Genomic DNA, 25,145 nt, shown 5'->3' with positions numbered 1-25,145 from the left:
TGTGTCATTGAGGTGGATAAATGCAGGGGAATAATTGAGGCTCTGGAGTTTGAGCAAAGCCACTGGGTTCCAGATTCCTCTGTTGCCTCGTTATTTTCTGACTGCGTGATCTTGGATAAGTATCCCTGTCTCTCTCTTTCTTGTTTGTTGTTGTTGTTTATTTTAAATGATTTAGTGTATGTGTGTGCAGATGCCACGGCGTGCATGTGGAAATCAACATACAGGCAACTTACAGGAGTCGGTTCTCTCCTTCCACCTTGTGGGTCCTAGGAATCAAACTCAAGTTGCCAAGCTTAACAGCAAGCACCTCTAGGCTTTGAGCCATCCTGTTAGCCTGTCGTTGCTTTGTTTGTTTGTTTGTTTGTTTGTTTGTTTGTTTTTGACACAGGGTTACTCTGTGTAGCCCTAGATGTCCTGGACCAGGCTGGCTTCCATCTCAAGAGATCCCCCTGCCTCTGCCTCCAGAGTGCTGGGATTCCAGGCGTGCACCACCACATCAGCCTGCTACTTCTCTTCTCCAAAGCGCAGCTTTGCTGTCTGTCATAAACAGTTCCTGTGTGTGTGTCGCGAGTGTGTGCATGCATGAGGGTGTGTGTGCACAAGCATATGTACTATGAAGGCCAGTTGTCAATCTCAGTGCGCCCCTCAGCCCCTCCCACATTTTCTATCTCAAGGGATCACTCATTGGCCCTAGATCTGACCTAATTGCTAACCTGGCAGGCCAGCAAGCCCCAGAGATGCCCCTGTCCCCGCCTCACACAGCTGCACCTGGATTTACTCCTTCCTTCCTTCCTTCCTTCCTTCCTTCCTTCCTTCCTTCCTGCCTTTCTTTCTTTCTTTCTTTCTTTCTTTCTTTCTTTCTTTCTTTCTTTCTTTCCTTCCTTCCTTCCTTCCTTCCTTCCTTCCTTCTTTCTTTCTTTCTTTCTTTCTTTCTTTCTTTCTTTCTTTCTTTCATAGGAACACACTGTAGCTGTCTTCAGACACACCAGAAAAGGGCATCAGATCCCATTACAGATGGTTGTGAGCCATCTGTAGTTGCTGAGAATGGAACTCAGGACCTCTGGAAGAGCAGTCAGTGCTCTTAACTGCTGAGCCATCTCTCCAGCTGGTAATCTTTTTTATATGGGTGCTGAGGGTTAAAATCCCATCCTTTTGTGGCAAACAAACACTGTGTTGGCTGAGCTGTCTCCAAGTTCCTGATTCTTAGGGCTATTATAGGGGCTGCCACACTGGAACTATAACTCAAGCATCGCAGGAGTTGTGTGCCTTTTGCAGGAATGGCAGCCACTAGGACCCATGAGCTGAGGAGCAGGAGGACTGGGTTCTAGCCCTGCTCTGACCTTGACATTAGCACATCTGTGCATCTCCCTCCGCTGTCTCCCGTTTTGTTTAGTTTTTGTGTTTTCCCCACCTGTGAGGTGAGAACAACTTGAGGCCTGGCTCCTGGGCTCCCAGCTTTGCCTGACTGGGATCTGAGAGGACATCTGGGCCGGTGTGAAGGTTTTATGGTTCCGCTCTGTTCTGAGAACCTCCCAGGACCTTTGCTTTCCTGGGTTCTAATTACTGTAGCACGCTGACTTTATTAATACAGTTCACTCTCGGATTCTCGCTCGTTTGCATATTTCCTCTCCCTACTTGCCTCCTTCCCAAGCTCCCACGGCCACTCTGTTCTTCCGGTAAGGGGATGAACCGGGGACGTTTGCCCCGGGGACTCATCTTCGGTTTCTTCATCATCATCATCATTATGGTTCCCGGTTCAGGAGGCCTGTGCTAACCACTTCGTATGCATTACCTCATTTAAGCAAATGAGCTTACATATGTAAAGTGCTTGGCAGAGTGCCTGGTACGTGTTAAACGATCAATAAACGCTAGCCATTTTCCTGCCTCTACCCTTCGCATTATCGTAATTCCGCGCCGTGGGACGGATGGTTTTATTATCCCCTTTTCCAGATAAGGAAATTGAGGTGCCCAGGGGTGAGGAGGTTTGCCCAGGGTCACCAAGCTAGTGACAGAACTTGAATGACAGCCCTCTTCTGCCTCTTGGAAAAAGTTGGCGACGTCTCCAGTTCCAGTGTTGGGTGGCCTCACAAGGCCACCAGTGTTTGTGATCTCAAGCATAGTGCCCCCACTGTGTGCTAGCAACAGCTTCCTATTGTGGTGATTCTTGTCCCAACCCCATGTGACCTTGGACTGATTGCATTCTCCAAGGGCCCCAGCTTCTAAGTCTCCTCCCCACCTCACAGAGTGGCAGAAAGGCTTTTATTGCCAGGTGCCAGACACATAGTAGGTACTCAAAAAAATATTGGAATCATGCTCCACTCCCCCCCCCCATCACCCCCTTCCGGAAAGCTATTTGCTTTCCAGAAGGTGCTGGGTGGGTGAGGGGGAAATAACTCGGCTTCCAGCTGAGCCGAGAGTAATGGCCTGAAACGCGGTCCAGCTGATGGATGTCGTTATTAGCGGTAGTGATGGCAGGGATGGAGGGAGGCGGCTCTAGTGGCCTGGGCTCCCCAGCAGCTGCAGCTGTAAGCTCTTGGCTCCTTCTAAGGATCTGACTCTCTGCCTGAGGCTTCAGGTTCTTGAGTCGGCTTCAGAGTTGGGAGTGTGAAATTGTCCCAGTCACTTCTGTTACTTAGTCCCCTGTGGGCAGAACGAAGCTGGCAGATGTACTCCCTTGAGCAGATGGACAAACTGAGGCCCTTCGAGGGGTAGGTAGGAGAGTAGCCCTGTCGGCAGGCAGTGAGTGACGACGGGAGTTGGAAATCGGGCAAGTGTTGCTGCCACCCTCTCACCTATAACGTAGTTAGAGCAGCACTCTACAGCATGGCAGTCTGGGAACATGGTGACATGATGTGTTGACAGTATCCTGTACGAACCTGGCTGGGAAAGTGCACCCTACAGTCGGTCGGAAGCTATTTGGACAGGTTGCTGGGCTCCATCTCTGTCTAGATCAAAGATTTTACTGATCAAGGTCATTGGCATGAATGATCCGTGTTAACCCAAGTTTGTCATCATCCTTGACACCTCTCTTTTCCTTTTTTCAAGTGGGGGGGGGTGTGCTTTGAGACTGGGTTTCTCTGTGTATCCCTGGCTGTCCTGGAACTTGCTCTGTAGACCAGGCTGGCCTCGAGCTCACAGAGTGCTGGCATTAAAGGTGTGTGCCACCGCTGCTCGGGTTCCTCAGAGGTCAGAGGTGTCAGATCTGCCTACAGCTGGAGCTACAAGATGTTGGGAGCCGCCTCATGTAGGTTCTGGGAATTGAACTCAGGTCCTCTGGGAGAATAGCAAGTGTTCTTTAACCACTGATTCATCTCTCCAGCTCCTCCCTCTGCCTCCCGAGTGCTGGGATGGTTTTTGTTGGTTTGTTTGTTTGTTTGTTTAATGCTTTATTTATTTTTATTATATGTAAGTACACTGTAACACTCCAGAAGAGGGCGCCAGATCCCCATTACAGATGGTTGTGAGCCACCATGTGGTTGCCGGGAATTGAACTCAGGACCTTTGGAAGAGCAGTCAGTGCTTTAACCACTGAGCCATCTCTCCAGCCCTTTTGTTGTTTTAAGACAGGGGTCTTCATGCATCCCAGGCTGACCTCAAGCTCCTGATCCTCTTCTTTCCCTGTCCCAAATGTTGGTGTTATAGGCACGCGCAATGCCCAAGAGTTGATTTTGTTACGTGGAATATATGTGACTTGGTGGGAAAGAATCCTGTCTTTCTATGTGGTGTCTGCCATGAGCCCAAGCCTGGCATTGTGTTAGTAGATGCCTGTCCCTAAGTGTTATCTGGTTCATTCACAACTACATAAATAGTAGGTACCTGACAGCTCATGCCTATAAATCGGCACTCAAGAGTCTGGGACCCGCAGGGCAGTGGTGGCGCACGCATTTAATTCCAGTACTCAGGAGGCAGAGGCAGGCGGATTTCTGAGTTCGAGGCCAGCCTGGTCTACAGAGTGAGTTCCAGGACAGCCAGGGCCATACAGAGAAACCCTGTCTCGAAAACAAACAAACAAATGAGTCTGGGACAGGAGAATTGTTGAGTTTTAAGCCAGTCTGCTCCATATCATGACAGCCTGGGCTATAAAGATCCTATCTTAAAACAAACAAACACACACAACACATACAAGAGCCAGGTGTGGTGTCAGCTGCCTTTAATCTCAGCACTTGAGAGGCAGAAGCAAGAGGAACTCTGAGTTTGAGGCTACCCGGATCTACATGGAGAGTTCCAGGACAGCCAGAGCTATGTAACGAAACCCGGTCTCAGAAAACACACACACACAAAAACTGGACTTGGTGGTACACATCTCTAATCTCAGCATTCCAGGAGACAGAGGCAGGAGGATCTCTGTGAGACTGTAGCGTAACCAGCCTGGTTTACCGAGTGAGTTCCGAGGCTCCATCGTGAGACCCTATTTCAGAACAGAAATGAAGCAACTACAGAATAAGAGGCCAATGAGATTCCTCAGCTGGTAAAGATCCCCAGTGCCCACATAAAGGTCTAGAGAGAGAGAGAGAGAGAGAGAGAGAGAGAGAGAGAGAGAGAGAACGAACTCCACAAAGTTGTTCTCACTGTCATTTGTCTCTCATGGCACATATGCCTCTCCCATCACACACACACATTATTTTATTTTGTGTGTACTGGTGTTTTGCCTGCCTGTGTGTATGTGTGTACTTGGTATTCACAGAAGCCAGAAGATAGCCTCAGATTCCCTCCCAGATTCCCTGGAGCTGGAGTTATAGGTAGTTGTGAGCCACCGCATGGGCCCTGAGAGTCAAACCCACATCCTTTGGAAAGGCCACCAGTGAGTGCTCTTAACTGCCAAGCCATTTCTCCACCTCCTATAATATGATACTTCTTACAAAGGGGCCGGTGAAATGGATCAGCTGGTAAAGGCATTTGCTGCCAAGCCTGCTGTATGCACACATGAAGCCTTGGGTTCAGGCCCAGCCCTGTGTCAACTGAACGTGGGGTAGCCCTTGCACACTTCAGGAATAAGGTAGAAGGATCAGAAGCCAAGGATATCCTTGACTGTGTCTGAGGCCAGCCTGTGCTACATGAGACCCTGTTAAAAAGGAGGAGGAAGAGGAGGTTCCAAGCTATGGAGAATGCCTTATGCCTGACTTCCCCCTGCCCTGCCCTAGGAAGTAAGTAACAGGTTATTCAGAGATTGGGAATATTGAGCCACAGTAGACACCTGCCTTCTGCGGACACATGCTTCTTCCAGAAGGGTGGGAGACTGAACACAGACAGAGATTTGGAGTGAGCTGTTAGCCATGGGTTTCTAGTCTCTTGGTCCTGCATCTCAGAAAAGCTGGTGGATATATAAGGAGTACGGGTGTGGATTTGGGGAGCACAGACTGGCATCAGTCTGGGCTCTGAGTTCCAGACCCACCTTTTTGTACCAAAGGGCAAGACTATCTCTGAGCTTCCCCCTGACTGTTCCAACCTGAGGTAATCATAACCCGTCTCTGTGTCATAAGGAAGCCCCTTTGAGTGCAGGGGGTCAGAGGCAAAGGTTCTGCTAGTCTGAGAGGCCGTGGCGCAGGAAAAGCCTGTGGCCTTCCATGACGGTGCAGGAGCAGGATGGAGCAGTGGCTCTGTTTGCTCCTGTGGACTTGCTGCTCCTTGATCTGTAAGATGGAGATGATGACAGCCGCTGCCTCATGGGACTTTAATAAGAGTGTGACCTGAAGGGGGGGCTGGCTCATGAAGTGCACCCTCAGCTGTGACCTGGAGTCCCAGTCTGTGAGATGGGAAATTGGACGAGGGTATCGGACTCCATAAGTATTTTGAGACTCAACAGAAGCCCAGCTGGGATGGATGACTGTGGGTTCAAGGGCAGCGGGGGCTACATAGATTCTACTTCAGCTGTGCCCTTCCCAAAAGAAGCCATCGGCTATCTGTGTTGGGGCTGGTAATCAGTTGGCGAATAACTTTTCTACCACAGTTGTGATTGGGAATTTGTGTGCAGGATGGGTAGCTTCCTGGAGATGAGATTAGACAGACAGACAGACAGACAGATACTTTTTTGTTGTCGTTTTGTTTTTCCAAGACAAGGTTTCTCTATGTATTCCTGGCTGTCCTGGAACTCACTCTGTAGACCAGGCTAGTCAAACTCAGAGATCCACCTGCCTCTGACTCCTGAATAATAGGATTAAAGTTGTACACCATCATCATCCAGCCTGATATATATTTTATATATATTGGGTATTATTGGATATATAATAAATCTAAAGATGACCCAGATTTCTGGAACCACCGGACACTGGATCCTGAGAGGACAATACCTAGCAGCACAAAATTCTGTAACAAATAGAAGTGTTATTAGGTCCCTCTGCCCTGAACCTATTTCTTCCTGATCCCACCCTAATTAGGGGGCTGGTGGCTCTCTGGACTCTGGAATCAGAAATGTGGACATTTTACCCCGTGCCTGAGAAGATGGAACCCGAGTTTCTCAGAGTCAGGTTAGCTTGTACGTCTTCTTTTCTTTGGGGAGGGGGCCAGTTTCTGTAGCCCCAGCCCGAACCAGAGATGTGGGTTTTCAATTACACAATTAAATGCACAATTAGGCATAATTACCAGTGCTCCGAGCCCGAGACTGCTCATAACAGGCGTGTAATCTACTGCAGCCTCTGTTTATACTACGCAGCCCGCTCCCTAATGATGCTGAGATGCCTTCACACTGCACCGTTGCCATGGAGATGAGCCTGCCGCCACCATGTAAAGCTGACAAATGGTACTGTGGTCCTGGACCCCTGGATGGTTTCCACAGCCTTTGCAGCCACCTTGGAAGTAGAAGGGCTAGCTGGGTGGGTCAGGAGGGTAGGGCAACCCTTCCTGTCCTCCAACACTCCTTCCTGTACAAGCCAGCATTGGATCCTCTGGGAGATCCTGAGTGGCCCTGAGCCACTAGGGAACTTCAGATCCCCTCGTCCTCCAGCCATAAGCAGGGTGATCCAGTCTTGTGGAAATCTGTTCTGACATCTCTGAGTCATGGAGAGGCCAAGGTATGGACACTCGTACTGTCCTTGGCTTTTGGATTATCTGGCTCTGTGAACTTAGACAACCCCTCTCTAGGGCTTGGTTTCCCCACATATGAAGTGAACCACACGGTCTCCATAGAAGTTTACCAGGCATCTAGGACACACTGTCAGCTGTAAATGCACTAACTGCTCCAGCCCATGGATCTACCCATGCATGGTGGACAGCTGGCATCCGAGGACGACTGCAGCCACACCAGGCGGCAGCAGGGCAGGGATCCAAGCCCAAGGCCTCGGGCTTCACCAGGGCCATGTCAAGTCGACACAGCATCTTTACCTTTTCCCAGTTCAGGACTCTAAGAATGGACAGAAGCACAGAGCCACGTCTGACTGGTGCCCAAAGCCAGAATTCCACATTGTGGCTTCTTTTAAAAAACAAAAACGTGGATATGAGTGTTTTCCCTGCATATACCTCATGTATGCAGTGTCTGCAGAGGCCAGAAGAGGATGTCAGATCCCCAGGAGCTGGAGTTACAAACAGTTGTGAGCCACCACATCGGTGCTGGGAACGGACCTGAGTCCTCTGGAGGAGCCGCCAGTGCTCTTAACCTCTGAGCCATCTCTCCAGCCCCTTACACTGTGGCTCTTAGCAGAAGTAAAGACAGTTTAAAAAGATTTCCTTTCGTTAGTGTGTGCTGAGGATCCCTACCTGGCCTGGCTCAGCTGCTCAGGATGTGAAGTGGCTCCTGTCCCATCAGACCCAGCACTGTGCCTTGATCCTGGGAAAAAAAAAATGGATTTAGTTATCCATCTAGCCAGCCTTGCCTTGGTCATTAGAAGCAGAGCCTCTTCGTTATTGTCGAGATGGAGTCTCTTGTAGCCTGACCAGCCTGGAGGTTGGTAGCCGAGGGTGACCTTGAACTCCTGATCAGCCTGCTCCCACCTCCCAAGTGCTGGGATTATGAGTATGTACCAACAGACCCGGCTTTTCTTTTTGGTTTTACACTCTTTTCCTGTATCTATTGTATCTATTGTTGTTGCATATGTGTGTATGATGTGTATGTACATGTATGTCACAGTATATCTCTCCTTCCACCTTTATATAGGTTCAAACTAAGGTCACTAGACTTTTCTTGCAAGCACCTTTTCCTGCTATGTCATTTTACTGGCCCAGGATCATGTGCGCGCATATATGTGTGTGTGTGTGTGTGTGTGTGTGTGTGTGTGTGTGTGTGTGTGTGTGTTAGCCTGCTTGAGTATATGTGTATCACATGCACGCAGGAGTCAGAGGAAGCCAGGGGGAAAAAGTATCTAATACCCTGGAACTGGAGTTACAGGTGGTTAACCCAGATCAAGTGCTTTCATTAACAGCTCTCTAGCCTCCTCCCCACTCACAGTATTATCTGTGAGCATCTACTCTGTGCTAGCTCCTAGGAACACAGATGGATTAGACAAAGTAGGCCACTTAATTTGTGGTGTTGATCAGAGTGCCTTGAGTCATTGTAACTTGGATGGGGCATTTGGTTGTGGCTTTGTTTTGTTTTCTTTTGTGCTGACCATTGACCGTTCTTTTGGTGCTACCTGAGAGCCACACTCCCAGCCAGCCCTACCCCTCAGTGACCTGGTGGATAACGCAGACGGCAGTCTGTTGCTTGCGCAGTGGTGGTGGTGTCGGCAGTCCTAACTGGCGCTGGGTGCTAGAGTGAGGGTTATCTGCCCTTCTGGAACCTTCTCCGAACACCCTGTCATTCCCACTTAATAGATGGAGCAGCTGGAGGCCCAGAGGCTTAAGCACCCTGTCCAGGGTCTCACAGCCCCTGAGGGGCAGAGCAGACATCCAGAGACCGTGTATCTCTCTCCACCAAGGTGCCACCTCTGGAGCATCCTGCCAGCTCCCCAGAGAACGCAGCATTTGGTTGGAGAGTCAGTTGCCTTCCTGGAAAAGCTCAGGCCTGTTCCCTCATTCCTTAACTGGGATGTGAAAAACCGGACTGACTTTCTTTTCTTTCCTTATTTATTTATTTTGGAGTGTCCATAAACTCCACCTTAGTGCTAAGCAGAAAACAAAACAAAACAAAACTAAAGCCTAGAGATGATTTGTGGTCTGCCCAAGACTGCCTTGTAAGTTAGGGGTAGCACTGAAACTGGGAACTGAAGTAACTTTAGGACACTTGTCTCAGCCTTCCTCTTAGGCCCTTCCAGTTTGTTGTAAGGTGAGAAAGCTCTGTTGAGATGAAGCATCATGCAGCCCAGCCTCAAACTCACTGTGGGTGACGATGACCTTGAACTTCGATCCTCCAGCCTCAGCCTCCAGAGTGCTGGGGTTGCTGGTACGGCCACCAGTCTGTTACGGGGTAAGAGGAGTCTGTCAGCGGTCTGTGTGCATGTTTGTATACACGCCAAGCTACACAGGACTGCAGACTGAAGCATTTGTGGGGCAGACTCTGGCACGGAGAGATTTGTGGATCAATAAACATCCTTTTTTGCTTCCTCCTTCTTCATTTATTCATGAACTCTGAACTCCCTGGCTCCCAAGAAACCGCCTGGAAGAAAGCAATTAGAACGTAATTAGAGCCACTCCTATCGCCAGCGGGGTGGGGTGGCCCTGGGAGTTCCCTGTAGCCCCAGCTTTGCAGCCTGTGCACACTCAGCTTCTGCTCCCCCACAGAGACAGGGACATCCTCAGCAGGGACAAGGACCACTCTCAGAGGAACTTAAGTACTTGAGTGCTGCTCTGGCTCTGGAGGAGGGCTCTCCCTCCGCATTGCCATGCATCTCCTATGAGGAGTCTCCCAGCGGTCTAAGCGCTGAGCTCTTGGGCTCACCCTACCAGGGATCCCCAGCCATACACTGCTAGAAAACTAAAAGGCCCCATGGCTCCTGCTTTCCAGCAAGCCCGCTTAGCACACCAGAGCGGATGAGGACTGCCAGGATGGCAGCATGTTATAAATCACCTGGAGGGAGCCATTTACCAGCCAAGGCTCCATTCACTGCCAAATGATTAATATTAATAATAAGCCGGGTGTGATGGTGTAGGCCTGTAATCCCAGGTCTCTGGGGACCAGGGCAGGAGGATGGAGAGGTTGAGGCCAGTCTAAGCCATATAGTAAGAACCTTGTCTCAAAAAGCAACAGAGGTAGCACTTGGGAGGTGGAAGCAGGAAGACCACAAGGCAAACGCCAGCCTCAGCACCATAGAAAGTGTGAGACCATCCTGGGCTGCATAAGACCCCGTCTCTGAAGCAAACAATTATAAAAAAAAAAAGTAATAAAAGGGTCGTTGGCTAATGCTTTCTGAGCTGTGTTTTGATGTTGTTAATCATTTTGTTTTGAGATAGTGTCTCACTACTTATCGATGGCTGGCCTGGACTTGATATATACGAGGTGGCTTCGAACTCCCAGAGATCTGCCTGTCTCTGCCTCCCCAGTGCTGGAACTAAAGACATTGCACACGATGCTCAGCTTATGAGACATTTCTGAGCTGAGACATTTCGGCTTATAGGACATTTCACCTGCTCTTCACCGACACAGTGACCCACTAGCAAGAAGCCACCAGGATTCCACGTGCCTACTCTGTGAGGAACAGGAGGACAAAGGCAGAGCTGGCTGGCAGGACACCCCACCCACACCCACCCCACACCCTGGTTCCGTTTTCTCACTTTTCTGATAACCTCGGGTGATAGCACCGTTGTGTGTAGATAGTGACTGTGATTTACAGATGGGAATGCCGGGGCTTAGGACGTGACAAAATCTGACCGAGGTTGGGCCCGCATCATCCTGAGCTACCTTGCTGAGAGCCTTGAACACTGTGTAGTGTGCCCTTCCTTGGGACTGGCACATCTCTGTTCCACTTTCAGTGCCCTGTGCCCCACCTCTGGCTTAGTCACCATCCTCAGATTGGCCATTGCCCCCACCCCAGCATTCTCAGCAAAGGAATGCCAAAGGCCTAGAGGATGAGAGACCCTGGCCTCTTGAGGGAAGGTCACCATGGCTACCAAGGTTGTAGCCATGGAGATAGCCTCTCTAGCCCATGGTCAGAGACCAAGAGGTTGCTGCTTCCTGGTGGAGAGGGAAAGGAGCCACATGGGACCTGGACAGAGCCGGGATAGGGAGCTGGCTATACTGAGAAGCTGGTAGTCAGTGGATTTCCTTTGCAAATGGAGGGCTCTGTTGGGAACTAGTCTTCCTTCTTCCCTTTCCCTTACCTACCTTAGGGGAAATTGCCATGACAACCAGGCCCCATTATTGACCTCTCTGTGAGACCCCGCCCCCTTTTCTCTGAGTGACAGGTAGTCACCCTGGCAACGGGCCTTATGTTCAGCAGGGGCCATGACTTTGCCATGGCCCCTCCCTTTCAAGTAGAGAGCTACCTTGTGTAGCTGGCTGTGGCTCCAGCCAACTGGATGTGGAACCTCTACAGTTTACCTGCCCTTGCTATCAACCCCCTGGATCCAGCTGATCCATCTTCACCAGCTGCCGGGAGGGGGATCTGAATGGGATACCACGCTGATCTTGTCTCCCTCTGCCTCAGACCTCCCGTGGCACCTCGTTGCCTTCCTGCCCTCCAGGTAGCCTTAAGCTACCTCCTCAAGCCTAAGGATTGCCCAGAGGGCTTGCAGATTTCTGAGAGGTGGGGTGGTGGTATATGTCTGTAGTCTCAGCATCTGGAGAGACAGGGCAGGAAGATCTCCAGATGGCTGCTAGCCTGGGCTACATAGAGTTCCAGGCCAGCCAGGGCTGCATAGTGAGATCTTGTCTAAAAGAAACAAAATATTTCCAGATCCCATCCCCTAGAGTTTCTGGTTTCTAGAGTTTCTAGTAGGTCTAGAGTGGGACCCTTTCCATTTTCATTTCTAGCAATTTCCCAGGTGGCAATGTTGCTGCTGGTGGTCCGGGTACCAAATGGAATCAGTTGTCGAGCCTGTGGTCCTCCTGGGCTGGCCTACTGAGCTTTCTTTTCTTTTTTTTTTTTTTTTTTTTTCCTTTTTTAAAAAAAGATTTATTTATTTATTATATGTAAGTACACTGTAGCTGTCTTCAGACACACCAGAAGAGGGCGTCAGATTTCGTTACGGATGGTTGTGAGCCACCATGTGGTTGCTGGGATTTGAACTCCGGACCTTCGGAAGAGCAGTCGGTACTCTTACCCACTGAGCCATCTCACCAGCCCCCTGAGCTTTCTTTTCTTTCCACTTTACTTATTTTGAACATGCTGGGGTGTGCTTGGGCGTCCGCACATGTGTGTGCTCGCCATGGCTTTGCCCATGGGAGGCCAGAGGACAACTTTAGGCGATTGCTTCTAGCATGTGGGTCTCAGGGATCTAACTCAGGCTGCCAGTCATTCCATCCCAGCAGCATGTGTTATCTCACGCTAAGCCATCTCACTGGCCCTGGACTCCAGTCTCCACTTCCCGCCATGTCCCTGTTCCCGTAGTCAGCCGTGCTCATCTGACCACCAAGTCATCATGGCCTTAGTGGTCTCTCTCGGTCTCCTCCTCATCTGCTTGGCCAGCCGATCCGTCTCTTTCTCCTTGACTCCGCTGCTCCTGCCTCTTCCCCAGGTTTAACTGGGATCCTTTCCCAGAGCCTTGGCACCGAGCATAGCCGGCTGAATGCCTTTGATGACGACAGGGTGCTTGAGTGAAGAGCTTCATGGATCATTTGTCTGGTGACACACTGGCTGGTCACACTCTGTGCCAGGTACTGGGGTTCAGAGGTGCCAGGGGCAGTGTGGAGATACCATGAGTACTGGACCGGAAGAGAGAGTGATGCAGAGCAGGGAATGTGGCTCGGGCAGGAAGACGCTCGCTTGGCACGTGTCAGGTCCTGAGCAGAGCTCAGCATAGCATCAGTGGCAATGCTAGCCCTCAAGAGGGGAAGGCAAGAAGTTCAGAAGCTCAGAAGTCGTCCTCAGCTGCAACACAGTGAGTTCAGAGCCAGCCTGGGCTTTGTGAAACTGTCTCGAAAAACAAAAGAAAGGGCAGGCAACATGGCTTGGGGGTAAAGATACTTGCTGAGGCATTTTTGCCCCACCCCCACCCCCAGTTAGGTTCCTGAAACCCAAGTAAAGGTGTAACCAGAGAGAGAGCTGCTTTTACAAAGCTGTCCCCTGACTTGCACAACAGTTTTGAAGGGAAGGAAATGGAAATGAAGGTCTGTGAGAAAGGGCTCCTTAGATGCCCGGGGAGGTCAGCGTGGGACTGAGAAGTCTATGGAAGGAGGGCACAGACCTTCTCAGGCCAACCAAGGAGCAAGCTTGTCCAAACAGAGGAGTTCTCTGGGCCTTACCTGTTCTGGGGTGGAGCTGGGACTTGAACCTGGTGTTCCTACTGCTGAGTCCCAAGCTCTTCAAACCCTGCACGCCCCCCCCCCCCCATGTAACCTGAGTCTTTCTTCTGAAAGTGTCTCCAGTGAGGATTTAGCTGGTTGCTCATGGCAGACACCACAGTCCTCACAGGGGACCTGGGCATTACTAGGGGACCTCCTCTGGTGGCCATGCCCCTTGCTGTTAGAACAGAGTCTACTCACTCTACAGCAGAGCCCAGTTGAGGCAAAACCAGCTGCTAGGGGGTGGGGCAAGTCCAGCTGTTGCTGACAGTGGCCCTGTATATGAGGCTCTTTCCAGAAATGGCAAGGCTGCCTGAGACTGCCTTTCCTTAATACCCAGAGATGCCCCTTCTTCCCCTGGGATTGGCTTTCATACCACTAAGTCAAAAAACAAAACAGGACATACTTTATTTAGAGGTTTGTTGTCTTCATTCATAACTTTTATTTTTGGTTGGTTTTTTTGTTGTTGTTGTTTTTGTTTTTGTTTTTGTTTTTAGGAAAAGGTCTTGCTGTGTAACCCAGGGTGGGCAGGAGCTTAGTATGAGGGTCTCACACCTGCAGCCATCATCTGGCCTATCCCTTCAGAGCCCCGGGATTACAGGCGCAGTCTATTACCCCCAGCCGTTTGTAACTTTTAAATGTTCAGATCCAGATAAATGTGTAGGCCTCTGTTGCTAGGCTTCCCCCAGATGTTAAGGGAAGGACTGGACTTGGGAGTAGGGTGCAGGCATAGAGTCCCCCAGGGGCTTGATCAGCCTCAGACACTGCCAGCTGCTCAGCCTGTCGCTATCTGTCTGCTGGTCAGTGGCCCTGTAAGCCTTCTGAGTGGACTGCTGTCCCCGAGCTGTCACAAGCTGTCATCCCCAAGACAGGCCACCAGGGACAGGCATCCTCTGCTGAAGTGAGGAGCTGTCTGAGGCTGAGCTTGTGGGAGCCTGGGCTCATCCAACGGGAAGTGGGGCATAACAGGGGGAGAGGCGTGGCTTATGAAGATTCTCTAGGATCCAGTGCAGGGGGAGAGGCGTGGCTTATGAAGGCTCTCTAGGCTCCAGTGTTTGATGAGAGACCCCCTCTCCACCACCCAGCTGCCCCTGGGTAGTAGCCTGCTCCTCCCACCATGAGTGGCAGTCATTGTTCAGCCTGTCTGAGCCAGTCCCTTGTCCATCAAGTGGAGAGGCTGACTAGCCACACCTGGCACCTAGGTTTTTTGTTTCTTTGATTCAGTGGTTTTGACCCTGACATTCATTTGTTTGCTTGCTCGCTCGTTTCCTATTGTTTCAGTTAGGGTTACTACAGCTGTGATAAAAATACTCCATGATTAAAAACACCTCCGGGAGGGAAGAGTTCATTCGGCTTCCACTTCCACACCACTGTTCATCACCAAAGGAAGTCAGGACAGGAACTCAAACAAGGCAGGACCCTGAAGGCAGGAACGGACACAGAGAGCACAGAGGATTCTGCTTCCTGGCTTCCTGATAGAGCCCAGCTCCACCAGCCCGGGGTGGCACTGCCCACAATGGTCTAAGCTCTTCCCTAGCAATCACTAATCAAGAAAAATACTCTTAAGGCTTGCCTGCAAGCCAGATCTTTTTCTTTTTAACTTTTTACTGATTCTTAGTGAATTTCACAGCTTACACCCCAATCTCACTCATCTCCTCATCCCTTCATATCCATCCTCTATCCAATGTGCGCCCCCCACAAAACAAACAAACAAAAAACAATAGGAAAAAAAATCCCACCGTGAAGCTGTAGTGTGTCAGTGTGTCCCACAGAATACCTCTTTGTCCACACTTCTTTGCTTGCAAATGCTCAGGGCAATGACTCCTTGGTCTGATACAAGGCCTCTGGCTTCGGCTATACCATCAATACTGGAACCTTACCAGGACTCCTCTGGTATATCCTGTTGTTGCCCCGTGTCATGGAGATCCTGCAACTTCAGATCTGCAGGACAGGCCCTTTCATGTGCACCGGCAGTTCATAGATGGGTAGATGTTGGGTGGGCCAACTCAGAGCCCTGGGTCTGGGCCTGGGTGTCAGCTGAGGTCAGCCCCCCAGCTCTCCTGCACCCACACTACAGGGGTGAGCTCTCCAGCACTGCCCCGGCTAGCTCACCCAATGCTACAGCTGGCAAGGGACAGGGGCAGCTTTCCCACTCTTCATGCCCTTGGGGCCGGCTTGCCCACACCCACACCACACCTCTACTGTATTGCCCAAACACGGTGGAGGGCCACTCCCCTGACTGCTGTAGGTGGTGAGGGGCAGAGCCAGGTCTCCCTCAGTTTGGGGCCCAGCCCTCTCACCGGCTGCCTGCCTGCCACAGGTTGGGGCAGGGCATCTCACCCACACCACAGCACAGCAGAGGAGAGACAGGGCCATCTCACCTGCACCCCTGCCACCAGGGCCAGCGCCACTACCTAGGCGAGCGCAGCTACATACAGCCAGGTGTTATGGAGACATTCTCTCTGTTGAGGCTCCCTCCTCTTGGGTGACTCTAGCTTGCGTTAAGGTGATATAAAAACTAGCCAGCACAAGGTGTGTGTGTGTGTGTGTGTGTGTGTGTGTGTGTGTGTGTGTTCCTGAGTGTGAGAAAAAGAATGTGTGCATACATGCCATGGTGCATGTGTGGAAGGAAGGTCAGAGGACACATTGATTCTCTCCTCCTCCATGAAGGTAAGGACCTGGGGATTGAACTTGGATCACCAACCTTGGCAGCAAGCTCTGTTACCCACTGAACCGTTTCTCCTGATGGAACCCTGCAACCCAGGCTGACCCCTTGCTTCAGCCTCCTAAGTGCTGGGTTATAGATGTGAGTTACCATGTCCAGCTGGCATTTACCTAAGGCTTGGCAAACAGTGCCTAGAGTCATCTTGGCCTTAATACACCACCACCACCAGGCCCTCTGATGTGTGTCTGTGAAACCTGAAGTTATGACTGCTGGATATTTTTCCCAGGCACAGGGTCTTGGGATACAAGAAGGGTCGCTGACATCCTGACGACATCCCTGTAACACAGGCACAGAGAAGGGGCAAGACCCAACGCCTGCCTCATTTTCTCGTTATCCCAGGGGAGGATGAGGGCCCTTAAGGACTATCCTAGAAAGTTGATGCCATTTCTATTGGCGATTCAGTTAAGAACACAATTTCAGACAATACCCGGAACTATGGAAGCTGCTGGCTCCTCTCTCCTGGGCGACTGTGGGCAAGAGTCTGCTGTACAACCTTACTCTGTGGCCTTGGTGCTTCTGGGAGGGTTCATGGGGAAGGACAGGTGGTCTCACTGAAGAAGTCACAGGATCCTGGAGAGAGGGCTCCAACCCGCTGACACCTATGAACCCAGGAAGGGTGTCCTGCGTGGAGAGACGCTGGAGCAGCTGACAGGGCCGTGAGTGTGGGAAGAGCTGGGCACTCCAGCCACACACCCTGGTGGAAGTCCTCAGAGCCCTGTGATCTTAGGTGATGACTCTGTGTTTCAGTTTTCCAAAGTGCAAAGATCCCAGTCTGCCCCTCATGTCTGTGTCAGGTGGATCGAGGCTTTCTGGAACCAGGAGACACATGGCATAGGGTGTCAGCTGTTACTGCCTCTTCTTGGCACTTTGGAGCTATAGTACAATACCTCATGCAATGAGCCCTACTCAGTGTTAGCACACAGTAGGTTCCATGAAGCAGGCCTCCCTTACCTGTTCCCTTGGCCCCCTGTATAGCCAGCTACTCCCCCCCTCCCCCGCCCCCAAATAGATTCTGCCCCAGCACTCTGGCTCAGGGCCAGGAACGGATTGCAAGAGGTGACTGGGTTCTGTCCCCTTTGCCCCTTTTTTTTTTTTAAAGATTTATTTTATTAATATATGTAAGTACACTGTAGCTGTCTTCAGACACTCCAGAAGAGGGAGTCAGATCTTGTTGCGGATGGTTGTGAGCCACCATGTGGTTGCTGGGATTTGAACTCTGGACCTTTGGAAGAGCAGTCGGGTGCTCTTACTCACTGAGCCATCTCACCAACCCTCCCCTTTGCCCCTTTGACACTCCTCTTCAAGCTCCAGGCCTGCCCAGGGCAGATTGGAGGTATCTGGTTAGGAGCTTGGGCTCTGGCCACACCACCTGGCTTGCTGAAGATTGCCTTGCTTAGCCCAGAGATCTTAGGCTAGAGCCTGCCCTCCATTGAAGAGTGGGGTGACGACCCTTCATTTGTAGTCGTGCGGGCTAAATAAGATAGATGGGCTATGCAAGAGCTTGGCACCAAGCCAGATATTAGCAGTGCGTGCAGAACCTTAGCCGCTGTCATCATGCACAAGTTCAAAGCGGAAATCTGTCAAGCCCACTCAGTGGGCTATCCCCTTGGGATGCCCTGTGCAGCCCTCCCTTCTCCTGCAGTCTCATCTCACACTCCTGTCCTCAGACCCCAAATAACTTTTCACAGGGCCAGACTGGAATGAAGCACCCCACCCCCCTGTGGCAGGAAGATAACCAGCGAAAGTGGCTGTGGGTGTGAGAGACACTCCCTCCTTTTATTTATCATTGAGTCCTTAATGCTAATGACACTAACACCTATGCAGTAAACTTTCAGCCTGTGGAGGGTGATGGCTGTGCAAAAGAAAGGGGGCTAAGGGATTAGGTTCCCTCATCCCTTCAAGCCTCCATAGTCGTCATCCATTCCACAGGGCTAATACTAACCCAGAGCATTAACCTACAGTGGGCACCTTTCAGGGCTGTCCAGATGTTGGTGTCTGCTGGGATCCTAGCCGGGGATGGAACTGTTACTTTGGGATCCTGAGGTGGAGGGGCTTTTGTGCATCTCTGCCTGCTGGCTCCTGACACCCAGGGCTGTTGCTGGGCAGAATTCCCCACCTGGCTCTTAGGCAGAAGTGGTTGCCGTTGCCATAGCAGTGAGGCTGGTTTTCATCAGCATTTCCTTCCCGGGAGCCTCAAGGCAGGAGGGCCACTCAGTCAGCCAGGGATGGGGCGCTTTGTCTCCCTGCTCCGGTCATAGGAAGTGTGACATCAGCCAGGAGGGGTGACCCCACATCAGGTGACTTAATATTTCCAGGGTGGTGTTTAGCCCCACTCCCCAGACCCAGGCTGCTTCCATGCTCTGCCAGGTCGGTCCTCCAGACACAGTAGCCCTTCCTATTGTGTCTTCCATGCCTTTGGCTCTACTCAGATGGGTGTGTTCCAGCCCCCCCCCCCTCCACGGGACCTCTGCATTAATCCATTGCCACCCCCACTCAGGCAAGCCTTCCTGACCGTGCCCACTGTAGCTGTCTTCCTGGACCCTTCCTTCAGAGCACTAAACAGAGTAATTTTGCTTGCTCTGTGTGTGTGTGTGTGTGTGTGTGTGTGTGTGTGTGTGTGTGTGTGTGTGTATGTGTGATCTGTGGTGAGACAGGGTATTTCTTTTTGTAGCCCCTGACTACTCAATTTGTAGAGCAGGCTGGTCTCAAACTCACAGAGATCCACCTACTTCTACCTCCCGAGTGCTAGGATTGAGTGGTTGTGTCCTGCTGCTGCCGCTGCCGCTGCCACATACTCCATTACGTTTTTTAAAATGTTTTTTGAGACTAAGAATCATACAGCCCTGGCTGGCTTCAGACTGACTCTGTAGCTCAAGGGGGTCTTGAACTTTAGATTCTTCTGTCTCAGGTCCAGCAAGTTCTTCATTTTTATGATGTTCAACTCACCTACTTTTTTTTTTTTGGCTGATTGTGATTTTTGGCATCTTAACAAAAAGAGCTGTCATCTAATCCAAGGTCGTGTGTCTTTTGAAATAGAGTCTCACTGTATAATTCTGGCTGGCTCTGGAATTCACTCTGTACACCAGGCTGGCCTCAAACTCACAGAGCTCTGCCTGCCTCTGTCTCCCGAGTGCTGTGATTAAAGGTGTGTGCTACCATACCTTGCTAGGCCTATGTTTCTAAGAGCTTCACACTTAGCGCCTGTGTGTAGGTTGGTCCAACCTGAGTTGTCATATTGTGTCCTGGCTCTCCGCTGGGAGGGGGCAGGGCAAAGTCTGTCTGAAACAGGGGGTCCATGGTGGTCCCTGGTCTCGTCTCTGGAGAGGGGGATCTGAGGTCTATGTTTTCCCTGGGTGCCATGCAGAGAGGGGAGACAGAGAAGAATCTGGTCTGATTGGGAGCGGAGAACTGAGGGCAGGGGAGAAACTGGAGGAGAGAAGCCTTCCTCGGGAGTCTTAGGCTAGGCTCTTTAGAAGACCTTCCCCTCTGTGATCCTTAATGAAGCAGCTCTCTGAGACAATCCTATTTGGTGGCAGATGTAAACAAATACACTTTATTCGGGGTGAACCAGCGGTTATATGTAGGTTTATGGACCTACTCTGCGTGATCAGTTCTCTCCTTCACCTTGAACTCAGACTGTCAGGTTTTCCTAATCTGGTGGGAAGTGACTACCTGCGGAGCCATCTTGCCAGCCCCAGTTAATGGTCTTTTTAAAGACTAATGTCATTTAGGCTCCCTGACATTCCCATATGATTTTTAAGATCAGCTTATCTACTTCTTTTATATTTTGAGACAAGGTTTCCCTGTAGAGCTCTGGCTGGCCTGGAACTCACTTTGTGCTGCCTGTGCTCGCGGGGGTTGGAGATGAGGAGGTACAGAGTCAAGGGCACAGACTCCAGGAGCAGGTGAGAATGCCGGAGCCAGCTCATATGAACGCTGCCACAAGCTTGTTTAATAATCCACAGGGGCGCCCTTTATACTCTCCACCTGTGTCCCATTGGTTCCAAGCAAGCATCTCTTCCAAGCAGCAGTTTCCGTTTGGCTGGCATTGTCTCCGTCAGCAATTCTTGGTCTCTCAGGCAGTCTTCAGTTAGGTCCTCCTGCAAGAGTTGCCTCTGCGGCTGCGTCCCCACCCCACCCCCACATCCCAGTTTATCCAGAGGCGACCACCACCAGTCCTCCTACAACTATGTAGATCAGGCTAGCCTAGAACTCTGGAGAGATCCACCTGCCTCTGCCTCCCAAGTTCTGGGCATGGCCCACACTGTCCCGTTCCCTGTCCATTTCTTTAAAAACAAAGGTTGTTGCTCTTTTGATAGAGACTGTGCGGAGTCTGCAGTTTAACTTGGAAAATACTGCTGTCAAAAGGCTATTAACATGCCCTCCCGGCCATGTTTGATGACTGAGATGTGTTTTGCTAGCTCTAGCCTCTGTCAGTTGCTAGCCATGCGGCCTCTGGCAAGTGTTAAAAACCTCCCTCGGCCTCCATTTCTCATCTATAAAAAAGGGAAAAATTAAAAAAAAAAATGGCCGTTTTTGTTCTGGGTTTCTCCCACCCCATCTCCACCCCACTTACCGCTCCTGCAGTCCTAAGCTCGGTCATAATTAATTCTGTGTCGAAGTGCCAGCTCCATTAAGGTGCTTTCTGTCAGGAGTTTTTGGCTTAATTATAGGGTGGTGCGCATTGTACTTAGTCAGAGAATCTGATTAATCACCGTTTTATTTATCTGAATGTTTGTCTGTAGCCAGCATCTCTGGGGAGATCTTTGTGCTGAGTTTTCCTGGCTTAGAAGATTCTCTCACTCCCCCTGCCTTCAGGGCTCCTCTTCAGAGGAGCCTTCCCTGCCTGCCCCAGAACCTGCTGGGAGCCTGCATCTGGAAGCAGAGTCTTGAGAGCACTCATAGTCTGGTTATAGGAACCTAAGCAACATGGGCATCTCCAGGAATTGGGAGTTCTGGGAGAGTAGGAACCCGGGCCTGGAAAAGAATTCTTTGTGTTGTCCTCAGCTGTCCAGGAATACCCTACACCTGCTCACGTCATCCCCCACCTCCAGTCCAGCCTCCTCAAAAGCCCTGACTTCCTTGGCTGTCTGCTTAGCCTTTCTCTGCCCCTGGAACAGAAGGTTCATGTTAAGAACATGTTAGGTTCCCAGCACCTACATCAGATGACTCAACAACAGCTTGTAATTCCGACTACGGGAGACCGACGCCCTCTTCTGGCCTCCATCGGTACTGCAGTCACATGCTTGCGCACATAATTAAAATCTCGAGGGAAAAGAAAAAGTTTTTCTGTTCCTTAGACCATCAGATGAGCCCTGAGCCTGAGGTCCAGCCTCAACTTCCCCTTCTTTTTTTTTTTTTTTTTTTTTTTTTTTTTTCAACTTCCCCTTCTTGTCACCTCTTGCTGCCCCTATCCAGTCATCTGTACTATCCCAGTGTCAACTATACTGCCCCCTCTTGCCCAGGACGTTATTTGTCTCTGAAAGTGCTTTGCCCCAAGAAACCCCACAGTCCAAGGTAATCTGGCCGGTTTCCTGCCCCTGCCTCGGGCTCAGGGATTCACCTGCGGTGCTTGTCATCTATTGCTTTTTTAATTTCATGCCCTGCTTTTGCTTCCTTATGCAAGACTACCTCTCAAAGGAAAAGCCTTGCAGAACCACGACTGAGCTTCAGATCACACCCCCCATCCTTCCTCCTTTATCCTCTACCCAGAAGTAGCCTCATACTGCAGCCTGCCTCACAGCAACAGGACCCTGCCCTCTTTTCATACCCTCTTGTTATGGCTACACTGTTTCCTGCCCCGCGTTAAAGCACCAAATGCAAACACCATCTCCCCTCTAAAGCCTTTCTGGGCTCTCCAAGGGGTTCCCCGGGATCATGGTCCTTTCATTGTGTGTGGGGTCCTTTGTGTGGCGTCCTGTGTGTGGTGGCCAGAGGTGCTCAGCCTCAGGAATTCCCTCAGGACCCGGCTACCTGGTTTGTTGCTGTTGTTTTGTTTGTTTTCATACGCTCTCCTCTTTAAACGCGTTAGGGGATTTGCTTGTTTGTATTTTATGTGTATGGGTGTCTCGCCTGCATATAGGTGTACCGTGTGCATGCAAAGCCCTCAGAGGCCAGAACAGGGTGTCAGATCCTATGGAACTGGAATTACAGACTGTTGTCAGCAGTTATGTGGTTGCTGGGGATTGAACCGAGGACCTCTGGAAGAATAGTCAGTGCTCTTAACCACTGAGCCATCTCTCCAGCTTCCTACCTTTTTTTTTTTTTTTTTTTTTTTTTTTTAGTCAGGGTCTCACTGGGACTTGAGGCTCACTGTTAAGGACAGCCCACGAGCCCCAGGGATCTGCCTGTCTCTACCTCCTCAACCCTCGAATTGTGCGTGTGCACCATTGGACTGGAGAGATTGCTCAGCTGTTAAAGGCTCGTCTCACAACCAAAAGGGTGGACATTTGCCATGATGCTCAGCTTTCTGTATAAGTTCTGGGGATCAGACTAGATCTTCATCCCTGTGAAGGAAGGACCTCATAGACTGAGCTATCCCCAACCCTCCCTATCACCATCTTAACACTAATGTAGTGAACTCATTTAATTTTGCAACCCCAGGAAGTAGGGAGGCCATAGGATGGAGAAACTGAGGCTTATAGGGAAAAGGAACGCAGGCTCACATAGCGGGCAGGTAGTGTCATTAACTGGAGCAGTCTGACTTCAGAGCACTTTCTGCCTCTTGCTGTCATCATAAACTGCTTCCTGCTGTCCAGCGTTAGTGGTGCTGGGACCAGAGATGAGTTAGGGCCCTTCGCTCCACCGGGGAAGGGTGGGAAAGCGAATGTCCTGCTTCTGAAACAAAGCCCATAGGAGGTATCAGGAAAAAGTCAAACGCACAAGTTGGCAGTCAGGTTTGAATCTGTCATGCCAGTACCCAGAAATGAGGGTCCAGGTCCAGGCGGGAGGCGTCCAGACGCGAGGTGGGAGCAGTGCAGCCCCAGATTCAGGTGCGAGCTCTATAGGGCTTCTGGGGGCTTTCCTGGGTACAGAGTGGGTGACAGAGGTGACAGTTGGGTAGTCCTGGAGTTGGGAAATGAATCTAGACAACACTGCAAGGTGTGTAGCCTTGTCTCCATCTCCAGAGGAGGAAACTGAGTCACAGAGGCACGTCTGAAAACCCTCTGCGCTACTTCACCCTGTGGCCTCTAAGGGTTTACCAGATGGTGAATAAAGAAACAGGCCCAGTTGGGGGCAGGAGGAGGGGGTACTGTGATTTTTTTTTTTTTTTTTTTGGTCGGGTTTTCCCCTCACGGTCCTGCCCTGGGCTGTTCTAGGGTTTATGCAAATTAATGTAGATGTATGTTAATTGGATCACTACCAGTCAGCAGGCTCTAATGGAGCTGCCAACTCAGAGATATAGTGAGGCAGAGTTGTCCAGAAGGGGCCCAAGAAGCCCCCAGCTGAGAACGGGGTATGGGTCAGTGGCCACTGAGATGAAGGGCTGGGGTTGCCATGGATACAGAGGCCAAGACCCTGCCTCTTGACAGAACCAGACTGGCCAGATCAGCCTGCTGGGCCTCACTGAAGCTCCAAGCTGGTCTCTGAGGATTAATTACCCGGAAGGTGATGGCCAACTGCTTTCCAGCTCCCTCCCTGACCCAGTCCAAGTGGAGGGAGGACTGGGCCACAGCGGGAGGGCCAGAGGACAGACAGATGGCAGTCCAAGGTTTGGATACAGAGATCTGAAGTGAGAAAGGAGTGCCTGCTTCCTCCAGCAGGCCTCTTAGGGGCAGGAGTCCTAAATACTGGCGCGTCTGGACAGGCTCAGTCGCTGAGCTTAGAGAGTGTACCGCAGGGAAGCCACACAGAGTGTCTAGAACCCGACCGAGTTCTTTGGCAGTGGCGTATGTCAGCCTTCCACAGCTCTGGGGCCTCAATCTCCAGAGATTGGGATGAGGATTAACATGGACACAAAGGTTAATATAAGCAGTACCAGGCTGGAGAGATGGCTCTGTGCTTAAGAGCACTGGCTGCTCCTCTAGAGGGCCTGGGTTCAATATCCAGCACCCACATGACGGCTCAGAAGTGTCTGTAACACCAGTCCCACGGGATCCAACCCCCCAGGCATGCATGTGGTGCACATAACTGTGCATGCAATCAAAATACATAAACAAGTCTTTTATATATGTGTGTGCACATATATGTATAACATGTATATATGTGTTATATGTGTGTTATACATACATACACAGCAGATACTTAATAAAGTATACTAAGATAAACTCTTGAGGTTGTCAGTGTCCTGGGGGCTTTGTCCCTTTGTATGAGGACACTCCACACTTGTCCATGTTCTCTGGGCTTGGATATGTGGCACTGGTGTTCTTAGAGGAGAGAAAAGACATGAGCAGTGTCCCCAACACAGGAGCTGAGCTCTTTACTCGGGGCCTTGCAGGGTCATGTGATCAGGCTTGGCAGCAACCGCTTTACCCAACAAGCCGTCTTACCAGCCCAGTTCATTTGCTTTTTGTTTGTTTGTTTGTTTGTTTGTTTTGTTTTAAACAAAGCCATATATATAGCCCAGACTGGCCTCGAATTCAATATGTAACTGAGACTGCCCTTGAATTCGTGGTCCTCTTGCCTTTACCTCCCCAGTGCCTCCATTGCAGGTATGTGCTACCTGCCTGGCTTTTTATAGCTTTAATCTTAGCACTCGGGAGGCAGAGGCAGGCAGATCTCTGAGTTCCAGGCCATCCTGGTCTACGGAGTGAGTCGAGGACAGCCAGGGCTACATAGAGAGGCCTTGTTTCCAAAAATCAAACAAACAAACAAACAAACAAAACCCTCTTTTGTGTCTGTGTTGGGATTTCAATCAGACTTATACACAGCAGCTCTGTTTGCTCTCTCCCGGCGTTTAACTTTCTTAAACACATATCTTAGTTAGGAACCACTCACAGCTCCAGATGTGTATGTGTTTTAGAGCCTTCAGTCTCCTGTCTCCATGCTCTGCTCCCCTGAGACATCCCTTATAACTTGTCTTTCTTGGCTCCTGATACTGCTTTTACTGTCACGGGCTTTCGGTGTCTTTTTCTGGCTTCTGGCTACACACACACACACACACACACACACACA

General features: G+C 50.7%; 1 protein-coding gene across 4 annotated transcripts in view; it reads left to right on the top strand.

Moving 5' to 3' along the window:
- Nkain1 (Na+/K+ transporting ATPase interacting 1) overlaps window positions 1-25,145 on the top strand; it is a 44,086-nt gene that overhangs the window by 3,516 nt on the left and 15,425 nt on the right. For 2 of the 4 annotated variants that reach the window (XM_006539117.4, XM_006539116.4), the window contains exon 1: window positions 11,376-11,547. The exons of the other annotated variants lie outside the window; for them this stretch is intronic. In XM_006539117.4, the coding sequence (XP_006539180.1) occupies window positions 11,473-11,547 (75 nt within the window). In that variant the 5' untranslated portion in view covers window positions 11,376-11,472. Of the gene's footprint in view, window positions 1-11,375; window positions 11,548-25,145 lie in introns of those variants that run through there. 4 annotated transcript variants of the gene reach the window in all.

Source organism: Mus musculus, chromosome 4 (assembly GCF_000001635.26).
Source record: "Mus musculus strain C57BL/6J chromosome 4, GRCm38.p6 C57BL/6J".
NCBI lineage: Eukaryota > Metazoa > Chordata > Mammalia > Rodentia > Muridae > Mus > Mus musculus.
Note: the sequence above shows the minus strand (reverse complement) of the source record. Positions and strands in the feature narration are given on the sequence as shown.